The sequence below is a fragment of the Puccinia triticina genome, chromosome 10A (assembly GCF_026914185.1).
Source record: "Puccinia triticina chromosome 10A, complete sequence".
Lineage (NCBI taxonomy): Eukaryota > Fungi > Basidiomycota > Pucciniomycetes > Pucciniales > Pucciniaceae > Puccinia > Puccinia triticina.
In genome coordinates, this window is record NC_070567.1 from 1,343,082 (window position 1) to 1,355,488 (window position 12,407).

The window sequence follows — 12,407 nt, forward strand, 5'->3', positions numbered from 1 at the left end:
AGAAATGAGTGAAATAAGTGTGAAACTTGGAATAATTGCAGACAGTATAGCAAAACAGAAAATTGGCAAGTTAAGGGGTAACTGGGTTTTGCTTGCTGGCTGACACATTTCGGTCCACACCTTGCTCCAATTCGCAAGGTTTACATCTGTCCCCGGTGATTGATCACCAATTAGTTCGGCAAACTGGTTGATGACGTCTAGTTTATGCTGTCTGTCCGACCTGTCGCATTGGTTAATTCTTGAGCTGTGTGAATATGACCCACGGGCTATCAGAGTTAAAACCGTCCACGATGTCTGACAGAGTCGTCTCAATTGTTGACCGCAATAAACAAGCGATGGCTGCCTGATCTTTTGCCGACCACAACACAAAGTTCGCCTCGAGCTCGGTAAAGGTCCCTTAATTTTGGAAGACATACTTCAGCGTCCGGTTGATTTCGCGGTCCCAGACTTTGAAGTTCGCTTTTCCCTTCGCGAGGCGAGTCTTCTTGGGATTGTGCATGTAATGGAGGTCCAGCGGCTTCTTATGGAAGCTCTGGATTACGCTGTTCACTCCTTCGGCTTGCGGGACTGGGCGGAGGTGACTGGCATTGTTGAGCAAGCCTTCAAGACGCTGTAGTTCACTTTTTAGATGAAAGTAGTCTTCGGCCGATGGTGCTGCCGCCATTACTACTGAAGTCGAGGTTGAGGGTACTGGCTGGTGGTTGTTTTTGTAGTACGTTCGAGTTTTCTCTTCAAATTCTTTGATTGCTTCAAGTCTCTCTTTTTCTTCAATGTCTCTTTCTCTTCGTTGTTTCTCTAGCGTTTCTTCTATCGCTTTCTCTCGAATCTCTTTCAATTTACATCCTCGACTGACTATTCAATTGTGGTCTCCCGAACTGTGGACTCAGATACCAAATAGCAGAACCGGCTTTTAACCTATAAGACGCTCAGGGAGCGAATGCAAATCTGACGACAAGAGATGCGTCGCAGATTGGTCAGCCTTGCTTGGTATCGTGTCCAACCTTGGTGAGGAAAAGGTTGGAACCGGTACCGGCGAGCTGAGTTAGACTAGGTACAAGGCGCAGCCGCAGTATGCAAGTATGTACAAAATATTTGATACATGCATATAGTGATGGATAAACTCAGGATCAAGTAAGTTTACCATCTTGGCTGTCCTGTCCTCTAACAAGGGGAATCTTGAGGTGAGATGAGAGCAGAAGGAAGAACGATGAAGCCAAAAAATGAATAAGGAGAATATTTGGAAAACCAGTTTGATTGGTTTTCAGAATTTTTTTTTAATTGAGTCCGGACGTCCTGAAGAACGAGTCGGACTAACCATTTTCAGATATTTTCAAAATATTTCTGGAACCACCTGAGGTGGTTTTAAAAATATTTTGGAAACCAATTTGGTTTGAAAAATATTTCCAGAACCATTTGAAATGGTTTTGGAAACCATTTGGATGCTCCTTCTCTCACGGTACGGTTTTTGGGACCTTTTTGGCAACAGAATTTGTCCACAAACCAGATTCAGACCAATTTGGTTCTGAAAACCACTATCCAATCAATTTGGTTTTGATAACCATGCCAAAAACCTTTGGTGCACCCGTGGTGTAGGTTGTAGACATAGTAGATATAACATTTGCCTGTCAAAGGTATGTTGTATGTACTTGCAGACTGACACCTACAAACATTTGGGGTTCTCAAAGTTGCCACATAGCAGCATATGTCATGAAAACATACAACCTTATTTGCAGGGAGTGTCAAATGCTTCCCTGCAAAAACGGTGTGTATGGCAGTATCTCACATTTGTATGTTTTCAACTTTTTTTGCGCACAATAATTTTAACGATCAATGTACGGAAACTTCTTTGAAAGACTGGCTGAGAAATCGAACACGTAAGGTAAACTATTGATGAGGTCCATGCATGTAATGTCGTGTGAGTGGGAACCAAAGCGCGTACTCCATTTACGACTGATGGCCTTAATGTTTGCATTCATGAGTTCTTTCTGTTTCTGATCTTCGATTTTTGCGGAGTAAGTAATATGGGTAAGTGCTTTTGCATAAGTCAGAATCTTGGCTTGCACATAAACGAGGGCTTGTTTTTCAGCTGCCAGATCAGCCATCTGCGTCAACACATCGTTGATCAGTCGGTTCAAATCTGGAGATGTTTCTGTTTCCTCTTTCCCTACATCTTTGTTGAACTGATTAATCAGCTCTTGAGCTAAGATGTTTTCTTTGTAAAACTTTTCGATTGTAGCTGGCGGTTTTGGATCATTCTTGTCACCAGCTTCACCCCTTAGGAACGATTTGCAACTGGTTCTCGACGAGTCTTCAGAAGTAAGGATTTTTTTTCGAATACATTATTTCAGCTGTTTTATATGAAACGGCTGCCAAAGTGGTAAAAACTATGTGCGAATGCAAGTGAGTGGGGTCACGTACACATCCTGTCTACGAAAAAATTCAGTTCCTCTACTTCAGCTTCATTGATACGGTTTGCTTCAGGATTTCTGGTCCAGCTCGGTTTGCCTGTGAAATCAACTTCCTTGTGAGATCGAAACCCCTGCACGAGTTGTATTCAGCACTTTTTGACTTACTTTTTCGTTTTGCTTGTAGCCCTGGAAGACATCCTCGACTTGATGATCCTTCCTCTTGCATATCTAGAGCAATCAACGGGGATCAATTCATAGTCAGCGCGGTCCAGGGTAGATAGACGGATAGGATTGAGTCGCTATGTATTTAAATTCCAAAAGAAGTCGGAAACATTGACCAGAACTTACCTAGCGTGAATGATCTCGCCGCTCTCATATCTAGCGGGGCATCAGTGTCATAGTCTGTCAGCTGTACAAGCCTGGAATATTTAGCCCGACAAGGAAGGAGATGGGCAAGTAGGAGCGTGCAGCGCAGGAGATACTTCGAGTTCATGGCTGCTGTCTGGGGAGTTGAAAAGGTGGTTCACGAGGCTGAAGATTGGGAATCTCACGAGGCGCGGTCGGTTTATGGTTGAGACGGAGGAAACAACAACCGCGCCAACGAGTTCTTTATAACACTCGCTTTGCCCGATCCTGAAACACCTCCGATCAAGGGGCTTGTGTCAAGCTAGTGTCTGAGATCGAATTCGGATTTGGAGCTACCCCCACACTCTTTTCCTGGACGCATGTCCAGAGCTGTATATAGCTTAGCCTTATTTTCAAAATTTACAAAACTTGTCTTCATAAGTTGAGGGACGTTATTCCCGTCGACTTCGAATAAATCTGGAATCCCAGAATTTGCAGGGGAATCTGGAATATGGAACACTGGATAACTTCAGGGAGCTTCAGGGCCTGAGATTTCATGTTTGCTTACCGGGAGCGCAGTGGGAGGTGGGCCGAGTCCAAGGCACGGTAATAGTGCAGACAACCGGCTGCGTTAGCGCGCGGAGAAACGCACGCGGCCTCGCGCGCCACGAAGCCCGGACCCGCACCGGGCTGAACCCAAACCTAGTTGGTCGGGACTCAACCGGTACCAGTTGGAAATAATCGTCCCGAAACCAACTCACTCAGCCAATCGCCGATCTAGATCTGCCGCAGCAAGATAAATTTCGCCCTCACCCGCCCACCCAGTTGAGGGTCCCGCCCACCCGCCGGGCTCAGACCTTTGTGCTTGGTACTCCCACAGAAGGAGGATCCTAAGTCTCACCAAAGACATGATTCTCTCCTTCAGACACTCTCACCTTCAGCCACCTCCTCCGGTGACCGCCGCAGAGCAGTGAAAGAAGGGAGAAGGAGGAAAGCCACCTTTAACCCACACTTGGGTGACTTGGGGAGCTATACGGATAACTCCCGGGCCAGCGTAGGTAACTGTGAGCTAAGAAATAACTAGCTAGAATATCAAGTTAGTGAACAATTAAAACAAATGATTATGGAAGAAGAAACAACTTTCTTCACCCCAAATGAATGGCGGAATCATGGGAGTAGATTGGACTGCGAAATCTGAAATCTGTTGGCTTGGATCTGGATTTCCAGATTGACAGGAAGTCCTCCAGTGGAGGACTTCCCGTCATTCTGGGAACTCTGATTTTTCCATATTTTGTGGGGAAATCTGGGCTCAATCGTCCCAAATCCTAGATCTGCCTAGATTCCCCTGCAAAATCTGGGTTTCCAGATTGGCGGGAAGTCCTCACCCAACCCATCCAACACCAAGCTTATTCAACAAAGCCTCTCTGGAGGGGGGCCCCGCAGGGTCTCTGTCGCACAGAGAGGCTGGCCCCCAAGCGTTGAGCTTTGGTGTGAATCTTGACGCGCCTGGCCCTAAGGCTTGGCCAACCCCCAATTTTCACTATGTAAATCCCTTATTACACATCAAACAATGCCCAGGCAGGCTCATGAGTGGGACGGCCTTGAAGCCTAGCTTCTTGCGCAGGCAGTCAGACATCCAACATCCATCAAAACCCTTGTGGAGCTGCTGGACATGCTTGCAAAAAACATGCCAAGCTTGTTCCAGTGGTGCAACAGTGGGTCAGCTACAATAACATAGCTGTTAGCATAGCGTAGCGCAGCACAAATGCAATATTTTTTAGCGTAGTGTTAGCGCAATTGCGAGCATCTGCGCCAACGCTACGCGCAAAGGATGCAACGCTATTTTAGCTTTTAGCGTAGCGTTAGCGCAGATGCGTGCAATTGCGCTAACGCTAAGCATGCAAGGCGCAAAAGAGCGCGCGCTATGCTGCGCTAAAGCATTTTTCGCGGCAAAAAAGTGCCTTTTTTCCGCTAAAAGCGCCTTAGCGCAACGTAGCGTAGCGTAGCGGCTGTAGCGCAGCGCTAACGCTAAACAAAAATTGGTATGCTGTTAGCGCCGCTGAAAATTAGCAAAGCGTAGCGGCGCTGACAGTGCGCTAATGCTATACAAAAAAGGTTGGCGCTTTTTGCCGCTACGCTAAACTTTAGGGCTAAAATAGCGTAGTTTAGCGTAGCCGCCCACTGTTGAGTGTTATGAGCCGCCGCACCAGCGCGCCGTAGCCTACCCCAGGGAGGGCATGTCACTGTTGTATGTACATGTCACAGGCCCCTAGCATTAGGGGGACCTGGGGAGAGATCATCCTGCTTTCCCCATCTAGCAATCTATCATTTAGCTAGACGCACCGTGTGAGCCTGAGTCTCTATAGTGACAGCAGGACACAAGAAAGAAGAGGGGAATATTTGGATTTCTTTGGATAAAGAAAATACAAATATAAGAGAGAGAGAGGAAGAGATAAAGATACTGAGCAGATTCAAGATTAAGCAGATTTTCAAGATTATTCTGGTGGGAATGCACATCCACTGGCAATGCTACCTCTTTAGAAGAGTGCTGCCAAGCTGTGCTAGAGAGTGCAACAGCCTCCTCTCACCAAAGAAACGTGGAGGGCCTCTGGATTAGACAAGTTTAATCCAGCCACAATTTTTTAGCTTCCTTCTGGATAGTCAAGGTTCTTTAAAGGGAAACCTATGTGGTTTGTTTCTTGCAAAAACCACAGAAAAAGAATAATGTTAAGCAGGGACAGCCCTGTGATCAAGGATAAGGCAAAGGCCAGCAAAGAAGAGCAGATCAAGCAGACACAGAGTTGTACCTCTGAGATAAACAAGGTTCAGTTAAAGAGGTTACTTACCGTCTGTCAGCCGGGCTACTATAATAAGTTAGAGCACGGCTAACTATTGTAACATTACCAAAATTGTATGTACTAATGGCGGCGCAGAGCGCCGCGTACAAATAAACTTCTTTCTTGGGAAGACTTAGCTGCGGCGCAGAGCGCCGCGCACAGAATAAAAACAAAAAATAATTATATACATAATAACAAGATTCCTTAGACAAGTAGGGATAACAGCTCCGGCCGCAGAATTGACAGGAGAAAGAACAATAGTTCACAAATATGGAGCTCCGCTTGGTGCTAGGCCGGCAGCAGCGCTGGGAGGGGAAAAGGTGCTCTGGGAGCTGCCCTCACGGATGGTCTGGATGAGCCGTAGGGATTTGGGTTGATAGCGTTGGGGGAAGTGGTTTTGAGATGTTTTGCCGGGGTTTGGATCCTCGGCGGCGGTTGTGTTGTTGAGAAGGGATTCGAGGAAAGGATTCTTGTTGTTTTGATGGACTCTGGGATGGGACTCGGAAAAAGATTGATATTATTGATAACCCCTGACTTGGATCAGAACAGGATGCTATGGCCTCCTATCCTCCAAGTTCGCCCGGAACTTGGATTCCTGGAGGCCTGTCACAAGCATGTCATCATCTCCTCGCGCGCCATGCGCGCACACCCACAAAAGACAACAGAGAGAGGAAAAAAAAGAAAACACAACACAAAAATGAAACAGGAACAGGAACAAAACACAACCAGACACAAGGATGAATCAAACAAAAAGGAGAAGTGCATGAGAACAACTAAGAGGTAAGAAAGAAGAGAAAAAGATGAAAGAAACGACACGAAGACAAATCATAAATAAACCCACAGAATTCTGTGTTAGGACCAAGAAAGGGAAAGGAGTAGGAGGGAAGGGAAAAGAATTGAGGAGGTGAAAAGGAGGAGAGGTGGAGATGAACTCTGAGTCTTGAGTATTGCAGAGTGAATCTTGAGAGATTGGAAGTCTTGAGGTCTTGAGGATTAATCTTGAAGTTTGGATCTGAAGCTGACTACCATTTAGACCACCACACCGGGGGAGGAGGAGTAGTATAGTTCTGTTTCTCTCCTCCCCGGCCGAAGTCTTTCTATTTCTCATGGAGACTACTCTTGGTTGAGTAGTCTCTTGAGATTGTATGGCAACCCGTTCTCTTGGCTTGAGAACGGGTTTTGAACTATTGTTCTTTCTCCTGTCAATTCTGCGGCTGGAGCTGTTATCCCTACTTGTCTAAGGAATCTTGTTATTATGTATATAATTATTTTTTGTTTTTATTCTGTGCGCGGCGCTCTGCACCGCAGCTAAGTCTTCCCAAGAAAGAAGTTTATTTGTACGCGGCGCTCTGCGCCGCCATTAGTACATACAATTTTGGTAATGTTACAATAGTTAGCCGGGCTCTAACTCATTATAGTAGCCCGGCTGACAGACGGTAAGTAACCTCTTTAACTGAACCTTGTTTATCTCAGAGGTACAACTCTGTGTCTGCTTGATCTGCTCTTCTTTGCTGGCCTTTGCCTTATCCTTGATCACAGGCAAGCCAAGAGAACGGGTTGCCATACAATCTCAAGAGACTACTCAACCAAGAGTAGTCTCCATGAGAAATAGAAAGACTTCGGCCGGGGAGGAGAGAAACAGAACTATACTACTCCTCCTCCCCCGGTGTGGTGGTCCAAATGGTAGTCAGCTTCAGATCCAAACTTCAAGATTAATCCTCAAGACCTCAAGACTTCCAATCTCTCAAGATTCACTCTGCAATACTCAAGACTCAGAGTTCATCTCCACCTCTCCTCCTTTTCACCTCCTCAATTCTTTTCCCTTCTCTCCTACTCCTTTCCCTTTCTTGGTCCTAACACAGAATTCTGTGGGTTTATTTATGATTTGTCTTTGTGTCGTTTCTTTCATCTTTTTCTCTTCTTTCTTACCTCTTAGTTGTTCTCATGCACTTCTCCTTTTTGTTTGATTCATCCTTGTGTCTGGTTATGTTTTGTTCCTGTTCCTGTTTCATTTTTGTGTTGTGTTTTCTTTTTTTTCCTCTCTCTGTTGTCTTTTGTGGGTGTGCGCGCATGGCGCGCGAGGAGATGATGACATGCTTGTGACAGGCCTCCAGGAATCCAAGTTCCGGGCGAACTTGGAGGATAGGAGGCCATAGCATCCTGTTCTGATCCAAGTCAGGGGTTATCAATAATATCAATCTTTTTCCGAGTCCCATCCCAGAGTCCATCAAAACAACAAGAATCCTTTCCTCGAATCCCTTCTCAACAACACAACCGCCGCCGAGGATCCAAACCCCGGCAAAACATCTCAAAACCACTTCCCCCAACGCTATCAACCCGAATCCCTACGGCTCATCCAGACCATCCGTGAGGGCAGCTCCCAGGGCACCTTTTCCCCTCCCAGCGCTGCCGCCGGCCTAGCACCAAGCGGAGCTCCATATTTGGTCCCCTGAGCTGGGATAAAACCAGCGACCTCAAGATTTACAGTCTCGCACTGTGGTTTTGAGGCGTTTGGCGGTTGCAAATTTCCTTTACTTTGTCTTCTGATTTCTGTACACTCGAATTCTGAGAATCCTAGCTGAACCCGCTTTGGTTTCCTTCCAAATCAATTTTTGAGCATTCACGACACAAGGCGCGGAGTCCTTTGAGGCGCCAACGGTGCCTCAGAGCACATCCCATCCATTCATTGCTGTCGATCTTGTTTCAGGATTTGGTCTAGTCCCCGTTCCAGGATCAAGACGTTTCCGGCTCTTGATCTTTCTTTCTTTTCTTTTTTAGGGTGTTCAGCAGCGGGGCATAGGAGTAGCAGAACCACTCTTGTGAGCCCCTCGGATCCGCGGTCTCCTCTTTAGGTCCTGTTTGGTCGAGTTGGGTCAAGGCGGACGATATCTTCCTAGCTCAGATGGTTGAAATCATACCTCAAGATCAAGATCTCGCATTTGACGGTACCAATGTCAAGGAATTTCCTGATTCTTATCAGAAGGCGGCCGAAGCCAACGGAGCCTCGGAATACGACATGGCCCATCAGATTTGTTACTTCCTTCGCACAGAAGAACTGATGGATGTTGTCAAGACCCTTGAAGGATTCCAGGATTGTGATTGGAAGAGGCTCAAGGCATCTATGCTCGCTCACTGGGCACCGGCTGACACAGCGTGGTTGACACTTCAGCATTTGGAAGATCTAATGCGTTACTGGTTGGCAAGGGAAGGGATCTCTCCCGTCGAAGACTATCCGTACTTTTGTCAATCTTTTCAACCAATCTGCCGCTATCTACTTCGGGATGAAGATATCGATGAGGAGGGAATTCAGCAACTTGGATACCAAGCGTTTTGTTTGGCTTATCAACTTTCCTTGCTCAGTTCATCTAGTTCATCGGAAGTGATCGATCGACCGGCAATACCAATTCGGACTACTCATTTGGAGCCTCCTTCAACCCGGTTTGTGGCCAGCTTGCCCAAGACATCTCTGGAACTCGATACAGGAGATTGGGACACCGAATCGGATTCCTCTGATGAGTCAAATGAAGAGCCAAGTCGGGCCTTTTCCCAGCCCCCACAACCGTCGAATGCAAGTTGCGGGAGCCGCCAACCATTTGATCCTCCCGCCGTTGTCGCATCCAAGCCTCTTGCTAGAGCTGAACACGAAGAAAGATGTACGGGCGTCGAGTCGGAGGTTTTTGATCCATTGAATGAAGGGCCGAGTTACGCGGACGCTGCCAGAGAATTTCCTGAAGATTCCGAGTCCTTCGAATCTCTTCCGGCTCCGCGCGCTGTTGAAGATCTTACGCCGACGGTCTGCTACAAGCTCCCCGATCCTCTTTGTGCATCTCTTCCTCTGGGTCTCAGCCCTGTCAAGGAGCCCCTGGGCGCAATCCAGGATTCAGAAAAAGATCTACCCGATGATCCCAAGCCGTTCAAGCGATCAACTGAAGAGTCAAGTCATCCTGAAGCCATTCAGTTGGAATCGAGATCATTGCCGGAGCCTTCTGATCGATTGCCTGTCAAGCCCAAGACCTCTCTACTGGACCCAATGCTGTGGCCCGCGAATCTGGCCGGCAAAATTGAAATCCAATCTGATCCCCCTCAAAGTCAACATGAAAGTCAAGGGTCGTTGAATGTTCTTCCTGTGCCCTTCCTCCCAGGCCTCAGTCTCTCCAGGGAGCCCGCGCGTACAATCCCCGGGGATCTGATTATCAACTCAAGCGGTTTTGTGCTTTCTCCCGTTCCACATGGTCAGGCTGATCCTGGACTTGCATGGAGTCGAACTGGAGTAGGCTCCAATCAAATCCTGACATCCAAAGATCTTCTCCGCAACGAGGGTAAACTACTACCTCTTCAATTCGAGCGAGGACGAGGGGTTGGCGGGAAAAGCTCTGGACATATTGGACCAATTGTCAAATTCAGGACAGGTTCTACGGGCGTCAAGATTTCGGCGGCAACATTCTCCAGCTCTGCCAATTGTTTTCATCCAAACGGTTTCAAAAAAAAAAATTCTGGTGGAGGCTGAGAGACTGAAAGTAAGTTCTCTCCTTAGTATGCGCCTCCGGGTAGATGCCCATCTTCTTGTCAAAACCCTACCTTCTGCCACTCTCGTGAGCCATACTCGGTCGCCATTTTGCCTTGTCAGTTTTGTTGCATTACGGCCGACAATTAACGATCATCAGAGAAGGACAGCGCGGTTTGCTGGTCGTCGAATCAAGAACGGGCCGGAAGCCACAGAAGACTGTCGAATGCCACTCATCTCATCTCCTGGATGGACCCAAGGTCCAGATGTCCAGTCTCAGGACGTAGCTTCATCTCAAAGTTCTGTTGAGGACATCGATTCCAGTGACTTCGTTTTCCTTGTGGCCTCGAGAGGTGCGGTGGATCCTAGTGTCGCGCAGAGGCGAACAGGAGTAGGCCCTCATTCGATTTGGTCCTCCTATGTCACTCCTACCAAGCACACGGCTCCACTTCCGATTGATCTCCGCGATGAGAATAAACTACCATCATCATCCCTGCCTCTTGCCCAAACGTTTCAGTCCGATCCCTCCCGAAGGCGGCATGAAAATCAAAAAACTTGCGATATGCTTTCTGCGTCTTATCCTCCAGCTCTCGGCCCCTTCAAGGATCCCACTCGTACGGTCTCATATTCCGAATGGGAAGATATGAATGCCGATCCCGAGCTTGTCAAGCTGGTAGCTGACAAGCCAAGTCAAGTGGAAATTGCTTCGGCCAACCATATCTTGTCTAATCCTCTTGCTTCCCCGCTGGAAGTCTACCTCACTCGTTGGATCACACAGGATCGCCTCAATCATCTAGATGGCGCGCTTCAAACCACTCCTGATGTTGTGGCTCCAGGGAGCTCAGACTCTTTGTTGATAATAGCTGCGCCAGCCAAGAAGAGGTTTCAGAGCGCAGAGATCAAAGAAGCCAATCTTTTTCCTGATCCTATCGAAGCTATAGTCAAGGTTCTAGATCACCAAACATTTCATCTTTTTGTTTCGCGAGGCTTTCTAGATTCAAAGGCCCAATCTTTCTTAAATCCTGCTTTATCGTTGACTCAAAGGTCAAATCTTCAAGATGACTCAAACACAAATGGAAACGGCAGGCTCGACCATGCAAATCATGACCTCTCATGGGAACACATTGGCGATCCTCGTGGCGCTGGCTTTTTGTTTCACAATCATGTTTTGGTTCAACCTCGCCTCCGCAATGAGGATAAACTACCGTCAGCTTCGATCTCCGATCCCCTCCGCAATGAGAATAAACTACGTTCAGACTCTTGTCTCCGCAAAGAGAATAAACTAGTTTTGTCTTTCAAGACCCTCCGCAATGAGGTTAAACTGGTGTCGTCTGCAAGGACCCTCCGCAATGAGGTTAAACTTCCGAGCCTCCGCGACGAGGGAAAACTAAAGATCCTCCGGGATGAGGTGAAACTATCTCCTTTGGAAACAGAGACTCGGGCGCATTTGGAGGGTTGCTTGGTTTCCTGGTGTTGGAGGCACCGGTGTTTGAGGTGGAAAATGGAACACTGCGGGGGAAGGAGGAACTAGAAGTAAGTTCTCTCCATGTGTGCACCTCCGGGCTAGATGCCACTCTGTCAAAAAACCCTACGACCTGCCACACTCGTGAGCGCCGGGTGGGACCTTTGTTTTCTTTTCTTTTTTGGTCCAGGTTTTCATCTACATCCTCAAGACTCAAGACAGATAAAGAGCAGTCTAGGGATAGACTGTAAGTGGTGGGTGGATGTGGTGGTCTAAATGGTAGTCAGCTTCAGATCCAAACTTCAAGATTAATCCTCAAGACCTCAAGACTTCCAATCTCTCAAGATTCACTCTGCAATACTCAAGACTCAGAGTTCATCTCCACCTCTCCTCCTTTTCACCTCCTCAATTCTTTTCCCTTCCCTCCTACTCCTTTCCCTTTCTTGGTCCTAACACAGAATTCTGTGGGTTTATTTATGATTTGTCTTCGTGTCGTTTCTTTCATCTTTTTCTCTTCTTTCTTACCTCTTAGTTGTTCTCATGCACTTCTCCTTTTTGTTTGATTCATCCTTGTGTCTGGTTGTGTTTTGTTCCTGTTCCTGTTTCATTTTTGTGTTGTGTTTTCTTTTTTTTCCTCTCTCTGTTGTCTTTTGTGGGTGTGCGCGCATGGCGCGCGAGGAGATGATGACATGCTTGTGACAGGCCTCCAGGAATCCAAGTTCCGGGCGAACTTGGAGGATAGGAGGCCATAGCATCCTGTTCTGATCCAAGTCAGGGGTTATCAATAATATCAATCTTTTTCCGAGTCCCATCCCAGAGTCCATCAAAACAACAAGAATCCTTTCCTCGAA

The 12,407-nt window shown here is 47.2% G+C and overlaps 1 protein-coding gene across 1 annotated transcript; it reads right to left on the reverse strand.

The window, feature by feature from the left end:
* Positions 1 to 1,820: 1,820 nt before the first annotated feature.
* On the reverse strand, positions 1,821 to 2,901 carry PtA15_10A161 (uncharacterized protein; the record flags this gene model as incomplete). Its single annotated transcript, XM_053160310.1, has 4 exons — positions 1,821 to 2,308; positions 2,419 to 2,505; positions 2,574 to 2,636; positions 2,757 to 2,901. The coding sequence occupies 4 exons, from the start codon at positions 2,899 to 2,901 to the stop codon at positions 1,821 to 1,823; spliced, it is 783 nt and encodes a 260-aa protein (XP_053024297.1).
* Between the last annotated feature and the right edge of the window lie 9,506 nt (positions 2,902 to 12,407).